The sequence below is a fragment of the Alternaria dauci genome, chromosome 10 (genome assembly GCF_042100115.1).
Source record: "Alternaria dauci strain A2016 chromosome 10, whole genome shotgun sequence".
NCBI classification, from domain to species: domain Eukaryota; kingdom Fungi; phylum Ascomycota; class Dothideomycetes; order Pleosporales; family Pleosporaceae; genus Alternaria; species Alternaria dauci.
In genome coordinates, this window is record NC_091281.1 from 1,706,757 (window position 1) to 1,729,536 (window position 22,780).

At 52.1% G+C, this 22,780-nt stretch overlaps 5 protein-coding genes across 5 annotated transcripts; 1 reads left to right on the plus strand and 4 right to left on the minus strand.

Moving 5' to 3' along the window:
- Window positions 1-360: 360 nt before the first annotated feature.
- ACET3X_009968 (uncharacterized protein) lies at window positions 361-4,645 on the plus strand (the record flags this gene model as incomplete). Its single annotated transcript, XM_069456141.1, has 4 exons — window positions 361-997; window positions 1,067-2,124; window positions 3,203-3,358; window positions 3,410-4,645. The coding sequence occupies 4 exons, from the start codon at window positions 361-363 to the stop codon at window positions 4,643-4,645; spliced, it is 3,087 nt and encodes a 1,028-aa protein (XP_069302801.1).
- A 1,295-nt stretch (window positions 4,646-5,940) lies between these two features.
- On the minus strand, window positions 5,941-6,957 carry ACET3X_009969 (uncharacterized protein; the record flags this gene model as incomplete). Its single annotated transcript, XM_069456143.1, has 2 exons — window positions 5,941-6,756; window positions 6,805-6,957. The coding sequence occupies 2 exons, from the start codon at window positions 6,955-6,957 to the stop codon at window positions 5,941-5,943; spliced, it is 969 nt and encodes a 322-aa protein (XP_069302802.1).
- A 3,756-nt stretch (window positions 6,958-10,713) lies between these two features.
- ACET3X_009970 (uncharacterized protein) lies at window positions 10,714-11,305 on the minus strand (the record flags this gene model as incomplete). Its single annotated transcript, XM_069456144.1, has 2 exons — window positions 10,714-11,115; window positions 11,165-11,305. 2 exons carry the CDS (start codon window positions 11,303-11,305, stop codon window positions 10,714-10,716), a joined length of 543 nt encoding a protein of 180 aa, XP_069302803.1.
- A 1,662-nt stretch (window positions 11,306-12,967) lies between these two features.
- ACET3X_009971 (uncharacterized protein) lies at window positions 12,968-18,771 on the minus strand. Its single transcript, XM_069456145.1, has 3 exons — window positions 15,909-18,771; window positions 15,487-15,855; window positions 12,968-15,314 (listed from the first exon to the last, which is right to left on the minus strand). Exon 3 carries the CDS (start codon window positions 15,297-15,299, stop codon window positions 13,695-13,697), a length of 1,605 nt encoding a protein of 534 aa, XP_069302804.1. The 5' UTR covers window positions 15,300-15,314; window positions 15,487-15,855; window positions 15,909-18,771; the 3' UTR covers window positions 12,968-13,694.
- A 1,514-nt stretch (window positions 18,772-20,285) lies between these two features.
- ACET3X_009972 (uncharacterized protein) lies at window positions 20,286-22,169 on the minus strand (the record flags this gene model as incomplete). Its single annotated transcript, XM_069456146.1, has 1 exon — window positions 20,286-22,169. One exon carries the CDS (start codon window positions 22,167-22,169, stop codon window positions 20,286-20,288), a length of 1,884 nt encoding a protein of 627 aa, XP_069302805.1.
- Between the last annotated feature and the right edge of the window lie 611 nt (window positions 22,170-22,780).

Here is a 22,780-nt window from a genome sequence, read left to right on the forward strand (position 1 = left end):
CATCCGTCATTTTGCCATTTAGAATGCACAAGGTCCTACGTCCCGTAATGTTCAGTGAAGCCGAACACCTCAGGGTACACTTCGCATGTCAGGTAATACTTCCGTTTTCCAGAGGTGTGGAGTTGCAGGCAGCTGCGAGCCTCTTAGTCCAGCGCAGGTGAAACAACGTGTCGGTATGAGCCTCGACTGCACGCGTGACCTCACAACTTGACCAGGCACACACGACACATATCCACAAGAGGTCGCGGCACGAGCTCACATCACCGGCTCAGCGCCAGAGACTACTCGTCCAAACAGATCTCTTATTCCTATCGCTATCATCCACATCACATACGACTTTACAATCTCCATCTGCTCGTTATGGAAAACCGTCCTTTTCGGCCCGCGTCGCCTCCCGAGAGACTGCCTGCATACTACCAAGACACAGGGGATGATAACATCCAATACTGTTTCCGTGACTTCGACTCAAAACGCAACTTTGATCTCTTCGACCGTCAGACACGAGAGCACAAGAGCAGTAACTTCTGCCTCGACTTTGGCGAAGATGATGCCTATTGCGCTTTCGATCTCGACGCACAAGCATACAAGACGCTGCTCAATTCACCACGGCCAACTGAGCTGCATACACGATGGATCAACATATGGATGCCATACAACCAGAAAGATCTCATCCGGGTGCTAGCCTCACACTTTGACTTTACGCCACGGCTGTTGGGCATAATCAAGAGCGACCCCGTGCCGCCGCGAAACACCCCATCACTGCAAACGAAGAAGAGCTCCTCTACGTTAAGATCGATGCTGTCACATGCATCGAGCAAGTCGAGTTCGATTAAGCAGCGGGCGAAACAGGCAAACGAAGAGTCCATGGATTCAGAGTCGAGCATAGGCATGACTGAGATGATGCAATCCACACAGCTCGAGTTGGTGAGGGACCTGAGCCATTATCAGCTAGTAGATAATGTCTGGCATTGGAGCACCGTGGATCAGGGCCGAAGATGTAAGCTACAGGCACTTGCTGATGCCATCTACACTACATTTACCAGTGAGCTCTGCTGACAGATCGCAGACATGTGCATAGGCTACAATTCGCTACACAACGTTCGCAGTAAAGAAACAAACACCCACCCTCACATCTCGGATAGAAGCCGTGATATACCCCACGGCAAGCGCGTGTGGAACTGGCTCCTCCTATGCGAAGACAAGACAGTCATCTCCATCTCCGAAGACCCGTTTCCCTTCACCACCGGCCCACTCAACAAAGAAGACCTCAAGACCCTCTTCACCACCCGCCGCAACCTCGTCAACGTCTTCCGACAACTAACCAAAGCCCCCACGCCGCTTAGAGACACGGCGCTCACCCAGCTCCCCATCCGCCAACGCCTCGGCAGCAGCGACGAAGAAACCGCGCACCGCCCCACCGACGCCCCCGGCCTGCTCTTCTACTACCTCTTCGAAGACTGGGGCGCAACGTTCGACCTCATTTCGCGGCGCGAACACGGATACGCGGCTGAACTCGACCGCCTGCGCCAGGAAATGCTGCAAACCGCCAATCTCACACACGTCGACCAACTGCACCACATTGGGTGCCAGCTCGCCGTGCTGAAACGCGTGTACAATTCGTATGAACTGCTCATCGAGCGCGTGCTCAAGAAACAAGAAGCGACGCTCGCGTCGCTCAAGAACTCGCGTATCCTGTCTGGCAACGCATCGCTCATCTCTTCACACCCACTGCTCAATGAATCGCCTGTTGGCCCGCTCATCCCCGAAGCAGATAGCTTACTCGGCGTGGCTCTTAGTTCCGCGGCACGCGTCCGCTTCGAGCGTCTCAAAGACCGGATTCTGTTGTACGCGCTCAGCGAGATTACAGAATGTCTCGACCAAAAGGAATCTCTCGTCATGATGAACTTTAATCTCATCGCGATTAAGGAATCGTTCTCCGTCGAGCGGCTGACCTGGGTGACGTTGTTGCTAGCTAAGATTACGATTCTGTTTACGCCCGTGACGCTCATGACGGGGTATTTTAGTATTCAGTTCCGCGCCGTTGAGTTTGAGATCAGGAGTTACTGGGTGGCGTTTGGGATTGTGTTTGGGGCGAGTGTGGGGTTGTTGGTGTTGTTTAGTTGGGTGAGTGGGACGTTTGAGGGGAAGATTGTTACGAGGAGCTGGACGAAGAAGGTGTTTGATGTTGGGAGAGTGTGGGTGGGGCGGAGGCGGAAGGGCGGGAAGATGATGTGAGGAGGTGGTTTGCTGGGTATGGGAAGATACCTGGTGACGGAAGATTTGTAGTAGAGCATGGAGTCAGGAAAATGAGAAACTCTCGTGTATAGTGAGCGGTTGTGGCGCGACTTGTGGGTATGAACGGCCGTCTTTGGCATAGTGCGCTGCTGCCAGGTGACCTTTTGCACTACGCCACCATTGGAGATGGAGTTCTCCATACTCTTATAGCTATATTACTTTATTTTCCAGTATACATTGTGACTCAACAATTAAGTAAAACCCTAGGGTGGTTCTTGTTCACCTTCGTGCTATCGTGTACAAAATATGTACGATATTGTACGCAACTGTACCACGTTAGTGTTCTAACGGCTCAGCTAACTGCCGATGATTAGCACTAGTGCTTCACGATCGTTTCTGCATTATCGGCGTAAATAATTCCGAATAGCCGACATCTTCCAGAGGTCGGATGAGAGGACTACACGGTGTGAATCGATCGGCGAGAAATAAAAACACTCGCACGAACCACGGCACCTGGCAACACGGGATATATAATACTTCGATCTTAGGGATATTCTAGGACCTAATATCTCCTGAAGCTTCTACTTCTACGTGTTCTAGTTTCTGGATCTTATAACATTACACATTCACGATGATTACACCTTTCGAATCACATTCGTGGCTCTTCAATTTTATTCCAGAATATTTTGCGCTCGCTCTTGTTTTCGCGGCTGTCGGTTGTCTCGCATACCGCTGGGCGTTGCCCAAACTCATTCCTGGGATTCCCTGCGACAAGAAAGTGGCACGCAGTATATTTGGGAATCTGCCACAACTCATAGCCTGGCAGAAAGCTCATGGTTGATCGATCCCTTACATGACGGACTACTGTCGTCGGCTCGGCAGCCCTCTGGCGCAGCTCTGGCTAGGTCCTCTCAGCAAACCTGCATTGGTGTTGACCGACTTTACGGAGGTTGAGAACATCACGTAGCGCCGAGCAAAAGAGTTTGGTCGAGGTCAAGACTTTATCCAGCCCTTTACGTATGTAGTGCCAGAGTTCCATGTTGCTCTTGAAAAGGAAGATCCAAGATACAGCGCAAATAAGGATTTATTGAAGGATGTCATGACGCCATCATTTCTCCAGAACGTAAGTTGCAAGTTGTCCTCACGGTTCACAGAGTTTCTGACATAGCGAAAGGTATCCGCCTCACAAATCTATCTGAGGACTACCAATTTGGTTAATCTGTGGAACTTCAAGCTCAAACATGCCCGCGGCCGCGCAATTGATGCTTTCGAAGACATTTTCAGCGCCGCTTCGGACATGATTCTTGCGGCAGCGGTCGCGGTGAATGACGAGAACAGCGCTATTGTTCAACAACTGAAGTTTCTCGAGTCTTTTGACAAGGAACTTCCGTTGAAGTTCGATGAAAAGCACAACAGCATGGTCTTTCCACACATGCAAAACCTCGCTCACGTCACCGGCCTCACCAGATTATCTGAGCACATTGGCGAACAGGTTCTTATTGCCTTCCCAAACGTAATGCACTACTACTGTCTGCTCAAGGATAAATTACTACGTCAATCTTATGGTTGCGTGAAAAGGTTTGATACGACGGAGATCCAAAAGTCTGTTTCCCGCTTGGAAAACGAGACCGTAACATCAGTTCTGGATCACATGGTGCGGCGCGAGAAGAAAGCAGCAGATAACAAGGGAGCAAAGCCAAATTACTTCCGAGCTGGAATCTTTGATGAGGAAGGCCACTACAACGAACCTCACGGAACTTGGTCTGTTTTGCTAACTATTCTCACAGTTAACTGGTTACTACCAAGCCGGGCACGAAACCAGCGCAACGACCATGCCAAAGCCTACGGGGAAGGTCGACAGCCAACCAAGGACGAGATTGCCAATGCCAACATTCCATACCTCCTCGCTGTGATCGAAGAAACGCTGCGAATGCGACCGCCTTTTCCTGCTCTCATCCGCTCTACCCTGGTCGACACTGAGATTATGGGCTACAAGGTTCCGAAAGGGACTACCGTTCTTATGCCGTCAACTGGACCTGGACTAGACGAGCCGGCCATACCCGTCCCGGACGACTTACGTACCAAGTCTGGAATCCCAAAAAGACGTCCAGATTGGTCGCCAGAAGACGTACATTTGTTTAACCCAAATAGGTGGTTGAGGTGGGACGAGGAGTCCAAGGAGATGGTGTTCGATCCTTCAGCTGGACCTATGCAGTCGTTTGGGTTTGGCCCTAGGCAATGTTTTGGAAAGAGGTTAGCATATATACAGCTGCGAACGCTTGTTACACTACTGTTCTGGAGCTTCAAGCTTGGTCGACTCGATGGAGAAATCGCCTCGCTTGGAGGTCATGAGTCTACTACGCTCGTTCCCAACTACTGCTACGTAAAACTAGAGGAGGCACCAGCCTAACCTTGGGGATATGCTTCAATCCAATTAATCTTTGCGTCTTACGACGATTATCGGTAGACTTGCCATTCTCGATCTTCGAGTGCATGCCGCTCAGGACACTCTCGTATCTGGTGCTTGCGTAAGCCTGTACGATCGATGTGCTAGCTTCTAGGCTGGTGCCCTGTCTGCTTGCTCCTGAAAGACCAATGGTTTGTCACAATGAACTTATGATGAGTAGGTGGGGATATGGACTCAGAGGGCAGCGCAAGCGAGGTGCCATGGGGCGGTGGAGACGGCGCGATGGCGCGGGCGGGGCAGCGTGCGTCGCGGGTCATGGTGTTGTAGCTGTGGCATTTGCGCGTCGACAGCATCAAGGCGCATGGTGATGCGGCGGAGAGCGGGAGTCCCGCGGTGCCGTCTTCTTGTGGTCGGTGGAGTCATCGTGCGGGGCGGGCGGACTTGGCGCTCCCCCCATCCTTGCCCGCGGGAGCTAAGGCTTGGCGAACATCATCACATCGCCATCTTCGCCCCTTTCCTCTCAGCTCAATCACTCGTTATCACTAACCTCCACTATGTCTTCGGAATTTGCCCATCCCCATTGCAATCTTCCGCGGTGCCTCTGGCTTCATTTCACCTCACTCGAGCATGCCATCGCTCGCAGCGCGATGCGCGTGTAGCTCTCGTCCTGCGCCAAGTCCAGGCACGGCCTCAGTACAACGATGCACCCAAGCTCGAAGAAGCGCGCGGTTGTGAGCCCTTGGGGCTGCTAAGGGCTGAGGCGAGAGGTGGCGCAGGTCGGGGATGCGGCAGCCGGGTTTTGGAGAGGACACGATGCATGTGCAGACTCTGCAGAGGGAAGAGATGTCCCGGAGGGAGAGATGAGAGCTGATTGATCCTAGCCAGGTTTACAAAAGTCGAAGCGACTGCATTGGGATCCCGAATGCACGTCAAGGCTAACTCTCAGCATACGTTTACCCAACCTCGACTGTCCAAGTGGTTAAACAGGAAGAATCCATGATCCTCTACGGTACTCTCGAAAGACATGCTGAATGCATGCTTGTCATGCCTGCACGCTCGAATGCTCGACGCCTTATCGGCGTCTCCATCGCCCTACCACTCAGCGATATCCTTGATCAAATTCGCACCCATACTTGGACCACTAGGTCAAGGTATGGGTGCGAGAAGAAGAAAAATGTTGTCTCGATTGACCATTCGACACCGCGCAACAGACTTACTAATAGAAATAACGTACTGGCTTGAGGCTACCCCCGAGGCTACCGATCTATCAATAGTCTCCCAACTTTGATAACAGGTTCCTAAGGAAGACCTTGTCTTGCGTCAGATTTCTCATTCAGACCCCATGCTTGGCTACTATTATCGTGGACCGTAACTCTTCTCATATCCCTGCGATACCTGTACGCGAATGGACCTCCCATCGCTCGGTGCATGGTGCAAGTGTTATCCCAAATGACCAAATCGCCAACGTCGTGCCATTCCACAGTCACTCTGTACTTCTCCTGCGTCGCATGCTTGAATAGCATATCGAATAAGCCCTGGCTCTCCTCCGGCTGCAACCCCTCAATTTGGTGGATATGCATGGCCAGATACATATTCATGCGTCCGGATGCCTCATGGCGCTGCACAAGCTTATGGCGACCCATGGGATGATCGGCAGGCTCGATACCTGCAAAGTGCTCGGGCGCAGCTAGCTTCTTTGAGTGCAAGATCGAATGGCAGGCGACATAGTCTTTAGCCAACAGCTCGCTCTTTACGTCGTGGGGAAGGTCATACCATGCCGTCCTCGTATCGCAGAACTCTGTCGCACCACCTGTGCCAGGGGGAGGCAGCTCATGAGCTAGTAGCAGGGAGTAGCCTGCTCGGCGCGGATTGAAGCTACTGTCAACGTGGAAGTAGCTGTTGCCTTTGTTTGCTTGCGCGCGTGGGTTAGTCGGAGAAACGAGTGTGTTGTCTGCTTCGATGTTGCCGACATCGAAGAGTTCGTCGTAGTCAAGACGGTTCTTACGGCCGGCCTTGTTGTATGGCTTCACATCGTCTAGCTCGCCGAATTTGCGGCCCAAGGCGATGTGGGTTGGGTCGGTCAAGTTTGTCTGGCGCACGACGACCACACCATACTACACATGTAGTGAGTAACAAGCCATAAATATACATGGGACGCAAACCTTCGTCAAGAGGTCCTGAAGCAGGCGGAAAGTTTCATCGGAGGCACCGTTTGTGAGGTCAAGCCCTCGGATCTCAACACCGAAACCGTTCTTAAGCTCTCGAATCTGAGGGGCCGGAGCGGAAATGGTCGTTTCAGTCATCGTGGTTGTCATGTTGGTTGCGTTTCAGGGTATGTTTTTCAATCTTGTGTGATCCTTGATTCCCTTTGATAGCTGATAGGAATCTTATATGTTGCAAGCTTCAGTCCTATCGGTATCCGTTCCTTGTCGTCGACCGTTGCCGATCGACTCTAGCGGCTGCATGTTGCATCCATAACCGATGATAGATCCGCGCACTATGTGGTAGTATTCGCTCATGCGTACCGATCTCATCGCAAGCAAACTTGCATGGAATTCTGCATACAACCCCGATCGATTTCCAAAGCTAAAGATTGCCTATGGAGGGACGAGTGGTACTCTTGTAAGACGAACATCAGTGCAACCTGATTGCTCCGTGCTTGCTCAGAGCACTATCCTGATTCGACCAACCATCTCGATAAAATTATTCTCTGGTAAGTTTTGCAGCTGATTGGAAGACACCAGCGCATCATTTGGAGTGTCAGCACGTGCAACGGTAATGAGAACAAAAGCGCACTAGTCCCGTAACCGACCATAGCCGAGGGATGATGCAGCCAATCTCTTACCTTCATCCCTACTGTCGCTCCTGCCATCACGTTTTCCATTACGAACAAGCAACAGAAAACGATGACGGCATCGACTGGTAAGCGATCCTTTCGTGCATGTCTTCGCTGTCGTCGCTGCAAGACCAAGTGCGACCTTGACGGCTCAGGTGGCCGAAAGGAGCCACCCTGCAGATCATGTCACCTCTCTGGCAATGACTGCGTCCTCGTACAGTCAAGACGAGGCCAAGGAAGTAATAAAGCCACTCCCGATGCTCGCGATACCGCAACAGACATCCCAGAAGCGGTCGTGCACAGGAACGAGAGTGCCGCTACGAGCTCCGGGCCATCTTCGACACCCTTGGACGCTGATGATCCTACAATTACTGCACGAAGCTTGCCAGAACCCTATGGTTCGGGCAGAGAGATAGAAGTCGAATTAAGGAATCCATCTGATGCGCTTGAGATACTGGCACATTCAGACGAACGTTCACTGTTAGCTTCGACGCGCTCTCCAGCCGATCATGCTGCTTCAGCAGCTCCCAGTATTCAAGTGACCGAAAATAGATTGACAGAGCTTGGCGACTTCGAGTTGCTAACAACCGGGGTACTACAGATGAGTGTAATCCTTGAGCTATTGCAGAAGTCAGTCATGGTTGAAAATTTGACCTATCGTTCAAGCCGACTAATGTTGTTCCAGATACACGAGAATCTACCATCCTCACTATCCTATAGTTCCAGACTGGCTTTTATCACCAAGTGGTATGGACAGAATTGGGAAGTCTGAGCACTTTCTCCTCACAGTGCTGCTTACTGTCGCATCGCGAGATTCGACGCAGCATGTCCTCGTTCACCGGTACTGCTGGGACCACGCTCAAACACTGCTACTTGATGTGCTTCTGGCCCGCTCCTCAACTCAAACACCTCGCACAGTTGAGGGCCTTTTGATCCTAGCGGAGTAGCTGCCTCACATTGAGTCCAAGCTTACGACTAAAGAAGCACCCGGAGATATCTTCGCCGAAGATAGGCGTGCATGGTCACTCATAGGCCTTGCGATACGGCAAGGTTATATGCTTCGCTTGGACAGAGGGGCTTTCCGTCGATCAGGTAGTTATGCCACATAAGAGCAGAGCGAGCAGGAACGACTACTCTGGCATTGTGAGTACCTTTTTTTTTTGATCACCTAAATCTTGCTGATAGGATCCTAGTTGTGTGTCTCGCTGACCGTCACATATCAGTCCGCCTGGGGCAGTCTTTCTGGTCTCGAGGGCCATCTCTCTCTTCCCATTTTACTGCGGATGATTTTCCCAGTCTCAAACCTAAATCTGGGGATTTCCTTGATCAGTCCGCGATTCTGCAAGCCAATCTGGAGCTTGTACAGATCTTGTACAATGCCCATCTGATTTTGTACGCTTCCGCAGAACGGACACAGGCTCTTATCAAGGACGGCGACTACGCTCGGTATCTAGATGACTTTCTAAGCGCCGCAACCATGTGGCAAACTACCTGGCGACGACTGGACAATTCTTCAGTGGTATCGAACTCAGTCTTTATGACTTACGAGTACGTCTGTCTATACGTGAACGCGTTCTCCTTTCAGGCAGTTGTCGCGCGATCAGTCAAAGATTCAAGGGGGAAGCCTCAGACACATGACACCGGTGGAGCAACTTGTCAAGAATCTTTCCGTCGAAGCACCCTTTCTCTACCCGATGGGCTTTACATCAACGGTGCCATCCACGCGGCAACGAAGTTGCTCGAAAGAATGACGACTTTGGACCCGCAAGGCGATCTACAATACCTTTCATCGCGTTTCTTCCTGTAAGTCCCTCGGGTCTGTTATAATGCCATAATCCTACTGACAAAACTCGTAGTTACGGTGTTTACGCAGCTGTATTCTTGTATAAGGTAGTAAACTTTGACATGACCAACCTTGGAATACAGCTAAACGCAATTGATGGTCTAATTTCACGACTGGTTTCAGCCATGCAAGAGGCATCCGCAGCCGGGACTCATGTCTGCCATACCTATAGTAGAATGTTGGAAAGGCTTTGGCGCTGCCGCGACCCATCGCAGGAACCGTATCGAAGGCCATTCACGGACACGGAAATCGCTTCCGACCGGACCTTACATGGTCCATGTGTGAATGAACCTTCCTATATTCAGCCTCTACAAGATGCTGTTCTTGAAAATCAAATAGCCGATGGCGTCTTGCCAGATGTTCAGTCTGCCTCCACGAATATCTCGTCATCCGCTTGGCAAAATCCCTGGCCACGTTCTAATGACTCTCCATTACCATATTGGGAAGAGCTGACGGTGGATCATTTCTGGCCAGGAATTACCGACTTCTCCCAGCTGATAGACGAATTGATCGCCGCTTAGCCGGTTGAAATGATGCTAGAGGATCGGCTGACCTGCTCTATTTGGACAAAAAGAAAATACCTGGCTAGCGGCAAGTGCGGCTTGATAACGGTGTTTAGAGTGCAATGCTAAGGACTGAAATCTTGGCGTGGATGGTGATCCTGCGCAGAGCCATGCATGCCAATAGAAAAAGATGGGATTCGTGTCGTCTGGCAGATTGGACTATCGTCTAAGCCGCGCGTTTCCGCCATAGAAAAGGCGGTACGCTTAACGCCCTAATGCCCCTTGATGTCTTTCTTATATTCACACCTGAAAGTCGAGCAATGTTGCAACCCAAGCTCATAGATGATACTACATCTCGGCATCATATGGGAGGTTTGCTGCGCAAAACAGTTGTATTTCTGTGTCAATTTACAGACTATGGAGTAACAGCACCCCGCTTCTCGGCAATAACACTCCTCACGACTTGCTCCAAATCCTCCGGTTCGAGACCCAGTTTCTCGTCCCAAAGCTCCACAGAACTAATATCTCCCAAATTGACTGGACCAGTCGTCATCGCCTTGACCAATAATGCGATACCAATGTAATCGCCCTGTTGGAATCTCCTGTGGCCTTCTTCGATGAGTTCCCTTGAATCTTGGTGTTTGATTGTCCATTTTTGCCCATCTATCTTCTCGAGGAGAGCCAAGAGGTCATTCTGACAGATGTGGAATGATGCCGTGTGGACATAGGTGTTTCTCGTCTCATCGGCGTGATCCAGGATCTTCAAGGTAGCTTTTGCCACGTGGTCCAGTGTCGAGCCCGAGAATTGGGTTTTCCCTTCGTCTGTGATTGTGGCGATTTGGGTGTCAAGGTCAAAACCTAAATGACCGTCTCTAAGAGCCCAATCAAACTATAGCGAGGTGATGAGGCTGGTCCATTCCATCTTGTCTTCCTTGGTCCGGAGATAATCGACGGTCTGGACCTTGAAAGGAAGGACAGGGATGAATTCGGTGACGCGTGGATCTACCGTGTTCGGACCAAATTCGCTGGGGATAAATCTCTTCACTCCAGCCGCCACCGCAGCGTCGATGAATGATTTCTGACCGTCTGTAACAGTAGGGCCGACGGTGCTGATGACCACGTCTTGGCCTTTCATCGCAGCTTCCAAGGAGCTTGTGTCTCCGTAATCTGCACGGATGACCTTTGTACCCTCAGGGAGCTGGGATGTGGACTCTTGTCGCGATAGAACAGCCACATTGTATGAAGATTCCTTGAGAGCCTCAAGCAGGACGCTACCCAAAGTGCCGGATCCCTGATGAGATATTAGCTGATGGCCATCACGTTTTACAAGATAGACTTACGCCAATGAGCAACACATTACGGAAAGTCGTTATCTTGATTCTTGGACTGGAGGGAGGTTGTTTGGGCGTTGGTTTTCTTGCTAAAAACTGTTGTTTGAACCGATTGAGGAGTGGAAATGATGGTTTGTTTGCTGTATGCATATTGTAATTGTTCAGTTACTCCTTCAACTTGTATATTCATCGACCAGCTTTCTAAATCTCCACTCTCGTTTTCTAGACATTCTATGCTTCATCATGATTGGTTACTGCTACTTCGAAATCACCTGGGCATTGCCTGAGGTGTCTTCAGGCGTTCCACTCAACTCTCAGCCTCGTACTGTGTTTGTCACATTTTGAGTAATCATAGAGCAGTGATCGACCGCTATTCGTCCTGGAGATCTCCGCGTCAAGTTTGAATCACGGGGAAGTTAAGGCGGAAAGACCGAGCATCGACACAAGCGAAAATTGCAAACCACCACGAGTAAAACTGTTGCTCGCTATAGATTGCTTTCACGTTGTAGACGAAGAGTTCAATGTATCGTGTTTACTCGTTGCAGGATAAGTGCTTACGCCTAAACAAGGGCTCACTGTACGACATCGTACATTAGATACCTCGTCGCTGCCTAGTGCTTATTCGTACCGCACGCTGCATGTTCTGAGCTAAAGCTTCAGGTACCGCTGACTACTAGCATCCAGTGGACAATTTCGAGCAATGATTCTTCGCGGTTCGTGATTTCAGCCATGAGCGGGGTTGCAACGTAAGAGAATTTACCCCACTATCTTGTCGTTCTTTCTAGAACCCCTGATCGGATGCACATCCGGCTACCGCAACGATCATGCCGTTCTACGGGCGCGCAATTCAATACTATTTATATTTTTTATAAATTTTCATCCTTTCATCCAATCACAGTCGGTCGCTTAGCTCAGTTGGTTAGAGCGTGGTGCTAATAACGCCAAGGTCGCGAGTTCGACCCTCGTAGTGACCATTACAGACTTTCTTTTTGGCAAGAACATGTTTCTGAGACTCACATCGGAGTGCCGGAGTTTTTTTGCCCGTCCTAGCCAGACTCCTTTGGGTTGCGCGACTCGTACAACCGTCCCTATTCTATCTACAGCAACTGAGGCGAGTCGCATGTCCAAGCACTCGGTTGCATAATCTTCTCCACTGTTTCTAGAATACATCTCGTGTTTAGTAAACTTCGCTTTGTAATAGACGACGATCCTTGAGAGACGTTGCCATCTGATATTCAGTCTGAGGAAGCGTCTTGGAGACTCAAGGACTCGTATATATTGCGCACTAGAAGCCGCAGAACACCTAAACGACAAGCAACTCATCCAGGCGCGCAAAGCCAAGTCTGTTGCATAGGTAGCATTGGTTAAGTTAGAACTGAAATACTTGTAAGGCATGACTTTGGAGAGGTGTCGATCCTAGGTCGAATCTACGACGCTGTTGAGAAGACGAGAAGTTAGAGTGTGAAGAGAAGAGGAACTTTGTCTGATGTATAAAGGATACTAAGGATGACGTCAAAGGAATACAGGAGGGCTTGATGTGTAAGAGGGAGATTGTAGAGCATAGTAGAGATGAGACAAAGATGCAGAAAGAAGGCGCAGCAGAAGTAGGAGAGATTCACAGAAGCGACATGTAGAAGGAGTAAGAACTAGAAGGAGCAAGAAGTGGGAAAAAATAGCAAAAGGAAGGTGCACCAGAGGGCTAAGAGCATAATAGTCCTGCGCAGCATGTCTCGGACAAGTCATTTAGCAATAACAGAAGGGAGTCATATTGAACAAACAATCTAAGATCTGTATTACCCGACCCTATAATTGCGCGCAACGCAGTCGAAAAGCCCTCTAAGGCAAATCACACGACCGACACCCAAACAATCAATTGAGAACCTTGCCCGCCCGAAAAAGAAGGAAAAGCAAAAACCTGCCCAGCTAAACAAAGTACCGCACGAAAGAAAGAAACCAAAGGCCCTAGACTCAGACAGCCAGACCTATTCGAAAATAAAACATTATGCCAATATTGCCGCCCTTTTTAGTATCCGAAATGGCTGACAATGCAAACGGGCGAAAACATACATGTATGTCGCCCAGGCCAAAGGTATAAACACCCCAAAGAACGCCAATGGTGTATAATACAACAGGATGCGTGACCGTAAAGGACTACGCAATAAGTGATGTGATGTGATGTGATGTGAAGATACGTCCTTCGTATCTCATGCGACCTCTCTTGAGCTTCATCGTAAATCTGCGACGGGAAGGGGACATACGCATTCCAGTGCAATTCCTCGTTCACCTCACCGGTCCAGTCAAGTCCAGTCCGGTCCGGTCCAACAATGTCGTCTGGCAGGCAGGAGTTTCACGGCCGAAACCCGACCGGATACTCACGAAACGTCTGTCCGCCCGCAGCCGTATAATCCACCGGCGTCGACGACACAGAACTCGACTGCGTGACGGGCAACAGCACGATGTCCGCCTCGTGCATCGAGTCCTCTGTCCATTGCACTTGCATTTTCCGTTGCGTCTGCTTCTCCCGACCCGTCTCTACGAGTCACCTCTGCTGGCGCGCATACGAACTCTCTTGCGACGGCGACACGTGTTGCTGGCCCGGCGGCGCCTGCGACCACTGGCCTCCCGGAGGTGTACGGCGCCGCAGCGACGGCGAATGGCGTCTGTCGTCGTCGTAGGGGGCGGTGACTGCACTCTGTGTGCGTGGCGTCGAGACACTACCGCCAGCGATGGGTGTTCCTTTTGAGGACCCGCCACCGCCGCTGCCTGAGGTTCGGTGCGCGGTCCGGACCGTGGATGGGGTCGCGGGAGAGCGGGCGCTGGGGCGCTGGGGTGCCCGGGGGGTTGTGCTTGCGCCGCTTTCGACGCTGGTGTGGCGGTTGTGAGATGTCGTGTCGCGACTGGTGTTTTCGGCGTGCCGCCGTGGTGGAGATTTGGGTGTGTCGTCGTATCCGTAGCTTTCCTTTTGTCGGGGCACAGACTTGCTTGCTGTGTTTGCTCGACTGCGTACCGGCGGAGTCTGCATGGATGAATCTGTGAGCGGCGATGTCTCGGCTGCTCTCCTGCTACTTGGCTGGGGGCGCTGTGTAGGGGATGTGATGGGCATGCTCGATTGTGGTATCGCACTTGCAGCTGCTTGCGGGGCGTTCTGTGCGACAGGCTCGGGACTCGCCATGCCTCCGACGCGTGGCGTGCCTTCCCAGCTCTTGCGTTTCATCATGCGACCCAAGATACCTACGAGCTCGGCAGCGTCTTCAAACTCCGTGTCATCCATAGCCTCTTGTGCGCGGTACACGTCCTTGATTGCTCGTCGGGCGATGCGCCGCGAGGCATCGTGATCATGTAGACAGTCCCACAGGAACGCGCTGTGCTCGAGCGCAACGGACAATCGTAGTGGATGCGAGCCAGGAAGAAACGAGGTGGCGTATTGTGTGGCGGTCGTAAAGTAGCCACTGGCTAAAGGAACGAAGTTGAGGGGTGGAAGTATGAAGGAGGACGGCTGAGGAATAGGCACTGGGTTGAGACCTGGAGGCGCGTTGATCGTAGGTCCTGGTGATGGTGTACCAACTGGGCCTCCGGCTGCATATGGATTCGTGACGAAGGACGTCTCGGATACCATTGAGTTGATCGGCTCCCGTAATGCTGCTTGTTCTCCAGAGCGCTTCGAAGGGGTTGACAGTCCCGGGGGATCTGGCTTGCGACCATGTCCGTTGCCATGCTTTGGGGGTGAGAGGTGTAAAGGGGGTGAAGCAGGATTCCGAGGATCAGTGCTTGTCATGTTCATGGTCGTGACGGGTGGTTGATTGTGGAAGAGGCAGAAGATGTGGTAGAAGCTCGCGCGCAACTTGACGCTCAGCACTCTGCATTCCGGTCCATGCTGATTGTCCTGAGCGTAGGGGAGTACATAGAGCTCGAGTATAGACAGTCCCTCGCGAGACATCCATAGTATGTGCTGGTAAGCCGAGAGAGAAGGTGTGTCCCGGCTAGTATCCAGCTTGCGCAGTTTCCTGGCGCGAATGAGCCTCCGGGCCAGAAGGACTGACAGACCGAGGATCTGATACAGCGCGCTGGATAGGAACGGACTCGTCTCTTCAGTCTGCTTGGCTATCCGACCAAGGAACTTTTGGTCAAAGTCCAGAGATGCCATGGCTCAGTGACTAGTCTGGTATGCTTCGTAAGCCGCAGTTGAAGTGGAACTGGAGAGACGGCGGAACGAGAGACGGGGATGGTGATGGATGATTCGAAGGAGCTCTGTCAAGACACTATGTGTTGACGTGCGTTGACGGTGAAGTGACAATGGTAGAGACGGAAGGCGCGACTGATGAACCACTAACCTTAACCGCCAACCCGGACCGTTGCGCTGTATCTTCTGGAGACAGACACAGTGCAGCCCGGCCCAGGCTGACCGATGACACCTCGCGATGATGTCTGTTTGGAGATGAGGCTCTGGCACCGACGCAACAAGTGCTGGCCAATTGATGTGTTTCGGCAAGCGACGGAATGTCCGTGCGCGTTCCTTGTACGGGTGAAGGTTGATTCTCGTGATGGACCAAGCTGGGAAGCGCTACTCGGAGATTTGTTGAATTAGGCGATGGCGATGGAAGCGACGATCATGATACAACGTATATAAGGTGGTGTACAGTGTTGGGGGTGTGAAATGAAGGTGAGGCGGTCGAGCGCCGAGTGATGGAGTGATGAAGTGTCTGGCCAACTGTCAGCAATGCCTTTGAAATGCCAAAGGCGAGTAACGGCTCACGATGATCGGGATATCTCGAAACGGATAGGGCGAGACGGTGTCGTGGTTTAGGGCCAGTGCCGTGCTCTTATTCGACGACTGGGGTGATGGGGGAGCCAATGGCAACGCGCAAGACGTGAGGCGCCGCAAGACCCGTTTGCGGCGGGCTAACAGACGTCAGACGTCGACTGCGAGATGGGCTGGGGCTGGAAGAGGTGGACCTGAGGCCTTGGACAGCGCATTGCGATGTTGGCCAGCTTCAATCGTCGTGCGCGCACGCGGTAATGCGACCGTCTTAAGGGCCGTGACGTCGGCAGGCGGTGTGGCAGCAGCGGTCAGGGCTGCTGTTTTGCACGCCGAGCAAGCGAAACTTGGCCGCGCACACTCCTACACACTCGAGATTCCCAGCTGCGCGCGACGAGAACCGTTTGATCGCGCTCGGGGCAGCGGGCGGCGACGTTCCTTTTTGCTCCCCGTGGTGTTGCGCGAAAAGACGCTTGCGCTTGGTGTTGAGCGAACGAGCGGCAGTCCCGCAATGGATGCGCGGCGACAATGGACAAAATGACAACTACACCACAACGACGACGACAACGGCGCAAAAAGGAAATGGCAGGGCGAACGCAGAGGAAACGCATCGCTAGTATTAACCCGCACACTCTATCCGGCTCTCTGGAGACGCAGGTGCAGCTCCTGCGTCAATGTGCAGACAGGCGAGCTACTGTATGGTGGGCTACGTGTCAAGCGTCAAGCTCCTCCGCTAAACTACACACGTCTGCTGCATGTCCTTTTTGCCGTTAGCGGTTCGAGCGAGGCGTTGCCAGCTGGCAGTGAGGCTAGAACGACTATAACATATTCTCCTACTCGACGTCAATGTCTCTCCAACACGGCCGCTTTCCACGCCCGCCAGCGAGCGCATGCAGGGCTGTGCCTCAGCTGCCGTCGCAGACGAACCACACCGTTTGCCAGCGCATCGTTGCACAGCTTGGTGGGGTGCAGCAATGCCATCATTCTACTTGTCCCTCTGCCGCAAGAGACGCCTCGAAGACGCTTTGCCAGCCCTGACCAAGACGCTCCCAAATCAGCCACGGACGGACAGCACGCGCTTGTGTTGTCATTCCGGCTTTCTACCCCATGGTGAGAACTAGCACGATGCAGGCTGACGAGACGCTGATGTAGACATGTGTTCCTGGCATGTCAACATGGAGCCTGCAGGCTTAGCAATACGCCTGCTGGTGGAGCCCTCTGCATCTCCCGGCATCGAGAGCGAAAACGAAGCCGACGACCACATCGGGAGCCCCGACACACCATCTTTGCATTCGAGAATCTACTATCGAATGATAGATCCGAGCTATCGTCTCGTCATCTGCAGGATCTGGTGGCGTATCCGCGTTGAAAAGTCTCCACTCGAATTGGCGGTGAGGCTGGATGCTGATTGGCTGGCATTTTGAAAATGCTGGCCGAATGTCATCGGCAGCTAGGAACCACTATTGATAGCCAGCCTTCCTGATTACACTCCGGATGACGCCGCGACAGTGTTGAGGTGGTTAGCTGCCAGTGGGCTGCAGTGCGCTTGGAATTCCAGTACCGTGTGACCGGGACATGGCGACGAGGTACCGCCGCGAATGACGACGAGCATTGCGCAAACACTGCAACACCAAGTGTCGCATCCCTTGAGGATGCGAGCCGACGGCACGGCGGATCGAGGCAACTCTGGAAGTACATGCCAGCGATGAGGTTCACAAATCAAACATGCTACCATGATGGCTTCTGCCTTTGTAAAGCAAATCTCGCATCGTAAGGTCCAAGTTTGGCCATTGGTCTGTATGCACAACGCCTCCCGACAAACACGCGTTCGTGGAACTCGACGAACCCAAACAATCCCTTCTTACTCACCTACCCGGAGCCGCCCGTTTCACCTGCACAACAACGAGGCATCGCCAGAGCGGATGTTGATGATATTTAAAGATTCGTCTATTGATGTACGACTTCATCTACCGTGACCGGTGGTAAGCTGAGGACCGTTTTGACAACCTCCGTCCCGTGACGGATGTGCGCTGATTCATACAAAATAATGTGTTGTGCTTGTCTGACCGGGCGGATAAGCTTGTAATTGCTCGCTTGCTCACGGATATCAAACGGTGCAACTCGAGCAGTAGCAGGCAATCATACATTAGGTGAGATGTACGTAGCGATATAAAGAGCTTGGAGATGCAATGAGCAGACAGTCACAGCGTCGGTAATCTGGTTCCCTCTTCCGCGTTGCCATCAAACACTTTCGCTCGCCACCGTCTTGCCGTCATTCATTGCTGCGTACACTCGTTCATTCCGACCGACATCACTTCGTGCCTAGTTTCGAGGTAACAGATACAACAGGAGCACATTGGCATTGTAATGTGCTCCGGATATCTTCGACGTCAAACAATTCAGTAGATTCAGCTCGCACCACAGCCCTACCGATCCCAAACGACCTACCAAAAACCTGTCCCAGCAGTCGTCCAGTCATTACCAACGTTGCACCCACGACCATGTGTTTCTATCACGCCTACTCGCACAAGTGCGGACACACACAAATGATCTTTCAGCAAATGTGTCCCAAAGGCCAGATTGCGCAGCGAAAGTGTGCGCGCGGAAACGAAGGCGTGATCCTCGCTACGGTCAAGGTTGAGACACCTTGTGGTGTATGTCCAGGCTAGGTACAGCTCGCCTCCACATAAGAAGCATGTGGATGGCAGAGGATATGCAATGGGTAGTACGTCCTACAGGCCTTGTAGACTGAAACAGAAGGAAGAATTAGCATACGGTTATCAAGCAGCGAAAGCCAGATTTTAGACGGAGGGTGCTTGCTTTGCTCATGTATATTTACCTTGTATATCTTCAACATATACTATGTACACCCAAACCATGTCTTTACCTCACCATCTCTACCCTCTCACCCAACACGACTTCATTCGTGATGCACCCACGGGAGCGAACCGGCCCGCAGCGCAAATCTGCCCACTACCCAGATCTCGTCAAGGATGAAGGTTGAAGCTTCCAGCTTCTACAAAAAGGAATTTCCTTACCAACCAGTTAGCTACCCCACCTACCCTCACCATCTGGCTAATCATGTTCCCCCAAGATACGCACAGGGATCTGCGTTCGCGCACAGATGACAGACAGGGGTTCCCATTCGACTGTCGTCGCTATGCTCGCGTTGGACTCGCGCCTCGAGTACAGTCAGCAGATGCGCATGCAGATCGTTCAGCAGTGGATTTGTGGGGAAGGTGAGAGGACCAAAGGTGCGTTCTTTCACAACGATAAAAGTATCTCTCTTTTTTTTTTATCCTGATTCTGGTCCAATCCTCACGAGTTTTGAATTTCATAGTAGGATGGTAGTACTTCTCCATGTAGTGGAATGTCTGCACATCAAAAAACAAACTGGCATGCGCGACTACGTTCAGCAACCTCCAAGGCTACAAGCGATTTTCATTGTATACACAGAGCTAACTTCCGATGGTGATTAGGATCGGAACGGCTGTATCCTGCGGCAATCCCCCATTGGCCACTTGCGCTCCGGCAACACAACGTCCCGCGCCCTCTTCACGACCTCTTGATTCCAGACGCCCCAGTCGACACTATCGCTTGGCTACCAGACGCCGTTAAGAGTACGGCCAGCACTCTCTTTGAGTTTGAGGCGTGGGACCAAAGAATTCTGTATAGGATGGGACCCTGTCATGCTGCTGCTTTCCTCTAAAGCTTTTTATTTTTCGCGTTCGCCTCATTCATCGGACTAGAGTACGCGTCTTGTGAGTTACCAGGTATGTCCGCTTTCCGCGAGACTGTTTGTTCGGTCTACAAGATACCCGTTGACGGGTAAGCAACGTTTCACCGAGGTTTGTAGCGGCCCGCCTGCAAAAGGCTTGTTCTGGCTGTGTGATGTTGAGCCGGACCTCGGGCTAGCTAGCCGTTATGCAGATACACGGTTGTACAAAGGAGACGGTGAGTATAGGCACGGCTCTTAGCAATGCTGAGCACACACGGGTATTTGTGGATAACGATGCAAGACTGGGAGAGTAGAAGAGCAGCCTCGAAGATACTTTTGCGCACGAGGAAATGAAGAAGTAAAGTGACACCCCCTCGGTGCTTAAGACGAGAGATGATAAATCCCCTTCTAACAAAAAAGGCAGCAATAGACTTTTCTTGTCAGTCTGGGCATAGAGCAGAAGAGTGTCGAGGGCAACAAGATCACGGCAGGTGGTGGAGCGTAGACATGCTTTGTATTGTTTAGATCGTTACATGTTTGTTACGTAGACTACCACGATCACGTCATCGCATGATAACATGGCCTGCTACACAGTTTCCAGATCTTTGTTTACTGCTCATCTGCGAAACACAAAATCTCTGTATCACGACACATGCTCAAGACCTTTCAAGCCGTCCGAGAAGATGCTTCCGAAGCGCCTTCTTCTCGTCCATGCTCAACGTCGCCAGCATCTCAGCCGTGATAATATCATCGCCTTTGTCGCGCTTGACCTCTGCACATACCCGCTCCATCGTCGCCATCTGGTACCCGAGCAGTTTCTTTTCGCCAGGTGCAATTCCGTTGACACGGCTGTCAGCTGACATGTCCTCAGCCTTATCCGTCTTCAGCGCCGTCATACCCTTCGGATTCAGGAACAGGTTCCGCCTCTCTTCCTTCTTGGTCTCTGTATCTGTAGCTTCGAGCAACGCCGCTTCAGCCTTCTGCCAGTTCTTGTAAGCCAGCTCGGAACGAGTCTGCAGCCAGAGATTGTAGTTGGACTGCGATAGCCTTGCTAGTTGTCTGATCCTGGCGACTCCGGTAAGGATCCACTCTTCGCGGACGGGTTTCTGTGCTTCCAGACGTGCGCGCGCGTCTGGAGTGTGATGATACTTGCCGTCGATGCTGGACAGCGGAGGCGGTAGAGAGCGGAAATCGGATCGCGCGGGTGGACGATCTCGTGGAGTCGGTACGGATGCAGAATTACGGAACACTGGAGTAAGCGGTGTAGCACTAACAGAGGCCGCGGAGAAGGGGGACGCTGATACTGGTGTGGGTCGGTGAGTGGATCCAGCGTTCACAGGAACTGAAGTGTGCCATGCTGCAGAGACTGGTGTAGGAGGTAGTTGCATGGGTGGCTGGGACGGCAGCTGAGTGTGCGTTGTTGGCCTAGCGATGGGAGACCTGGTAGACGGTGAATCGAACCAAATCGGCTCAGAGTCCACAAACGGATCGGCATACTTTCGCGCGTGTCCGAAGCCATGAATGAAAATAGTTCCATCGTCGTCGATCAGAGCGCTGCGTGGTCTTATGTCGAAGGTTGGTGAGATCGACCCGGTAGATGCGTAGGGCTGAACGGTAGGCGACGAGGTGTCTCGCTTGCGGAGGTTTGCTTCTGTCATTTGTGCGATGGTTTCCGGTGGACTCTGCCATCCCATCTCGTAGAATCGTCGAAGATTTTCGTATGGGACTGAGCGGAGCGGTGCAGCCCCGCCGTTGGTCTTGGGGGGTTGCTCCTTCACATGACCAGGGCGCCATGGGGACGAGATACTTGGTAGGCTTGACAACGTGTCGCCCTGCTTACTGTCGTAGGATTGTGCTCGGTGCGGCGTGTGAAGGTCTTCCGGTGATACTCGTTGGTTGGACAGGGTTGGCTGGTGACGACGAGCCTGGAAACCGGGCGCGCTAAAGTTGGCACCCAAGTGCAACGATCCTTGTGGGTTTTTGTCCTGCTCATACCACCAGTCGATTGACGCGCTATGAGTGGCCGGCTTTGCATAAGTATGGCCAGGGCCGCCGGGGTGAGGTTGACGCGGCGACTCGGTCGAGCCTCCACCAGGCGCATCAGTGCGGCGGGAGAGCGGAGTTTCTGGACAAGCATTCCTAGAGAATCGATCATATTCTCCTTTTGACGCGATAGCAGCGGCTTCAGGGACCGGAGTCTGCGAATAGCCACCATGGCGACCTTTGTAGCCGTTGCCCAGCTTCACCGTGGTGTCGCTCGAAGGCGACTGGACAGTGGTCCTAACTCCGTCACCTCTCACAATACCGCTAGATGATCTCTGGAGCCCTTTAGCTTCTTCATCCCACAGTGGTTTGATATGAGAAACCATCCGTTGGTAGGTCTGTGTGTCCATCGACTTTTCCACTGCGCGCTGCGAACTCTCCAGCGCGTCGTTCCATTTCTGCGACTCAATCTCCTGCGGAGTTGGGAACGACTGACTGGTCGCGCGCATCAAGCCCGCGAAGTTTAAACGGCTCTTCCGACCGTTCGAACCGGCCATGTTGATGGTGTTGCGTTGACGCGTGGAGGCGGCCGTGGAGGCGTAGCAACTGTTGGGACAACGAGAGAATTTCAGGGAAGAAATATCCAAGCGGTCAAAGCGCGGTAAAGACCGCAGTCAAAAAATACTTCCTTAGGCGTGAATGCGCATCGTTTCTGGCTGTGAGTCAAAGTGAAGGCGACTCGATGTGGTCATGAAGAGTGGTGAACGCTGAACGCAGCTTCTGGCAGGACGGAAACGCAACACCCTTCAGCGCATGCGAAATATCTGGGAGCCCCGTTCTGCTCCACTTTCGCATGTGGAGTATTACAAGATAAGATCGTTCAATACTACCCGTAATCCGCTTTTAGGTGGAATGGACAGTCTACAGCAAATAATAGGGAACGGCACTAGCTGAGCATACCTAGGTAGATAGCACACTACATCTGAACCAACCAGATCTCTATTCAGACAGCGATAATGTACCACTCTATACAATTTCTCTGCAATGCTTCATCGAGTGTCCATGCCTACAAGTCCAACCTTCCAAATTTTTCCCTATATCATCGCAACATCCCAGAATCCACGCATACTATCATCCACCATCTACTTATTCTTCCTCCTCCCGCAAC

Excerpts from the sequence above, each read along its gene's own strand:
- ACET3X_009971 (XM_069456145.1), bottom strand. The coding sequence starts at position 15,299 with ATGGCATCTCTGGACTTTGACCAAAAGTTCCTTGGTCGGATAGCCAAG.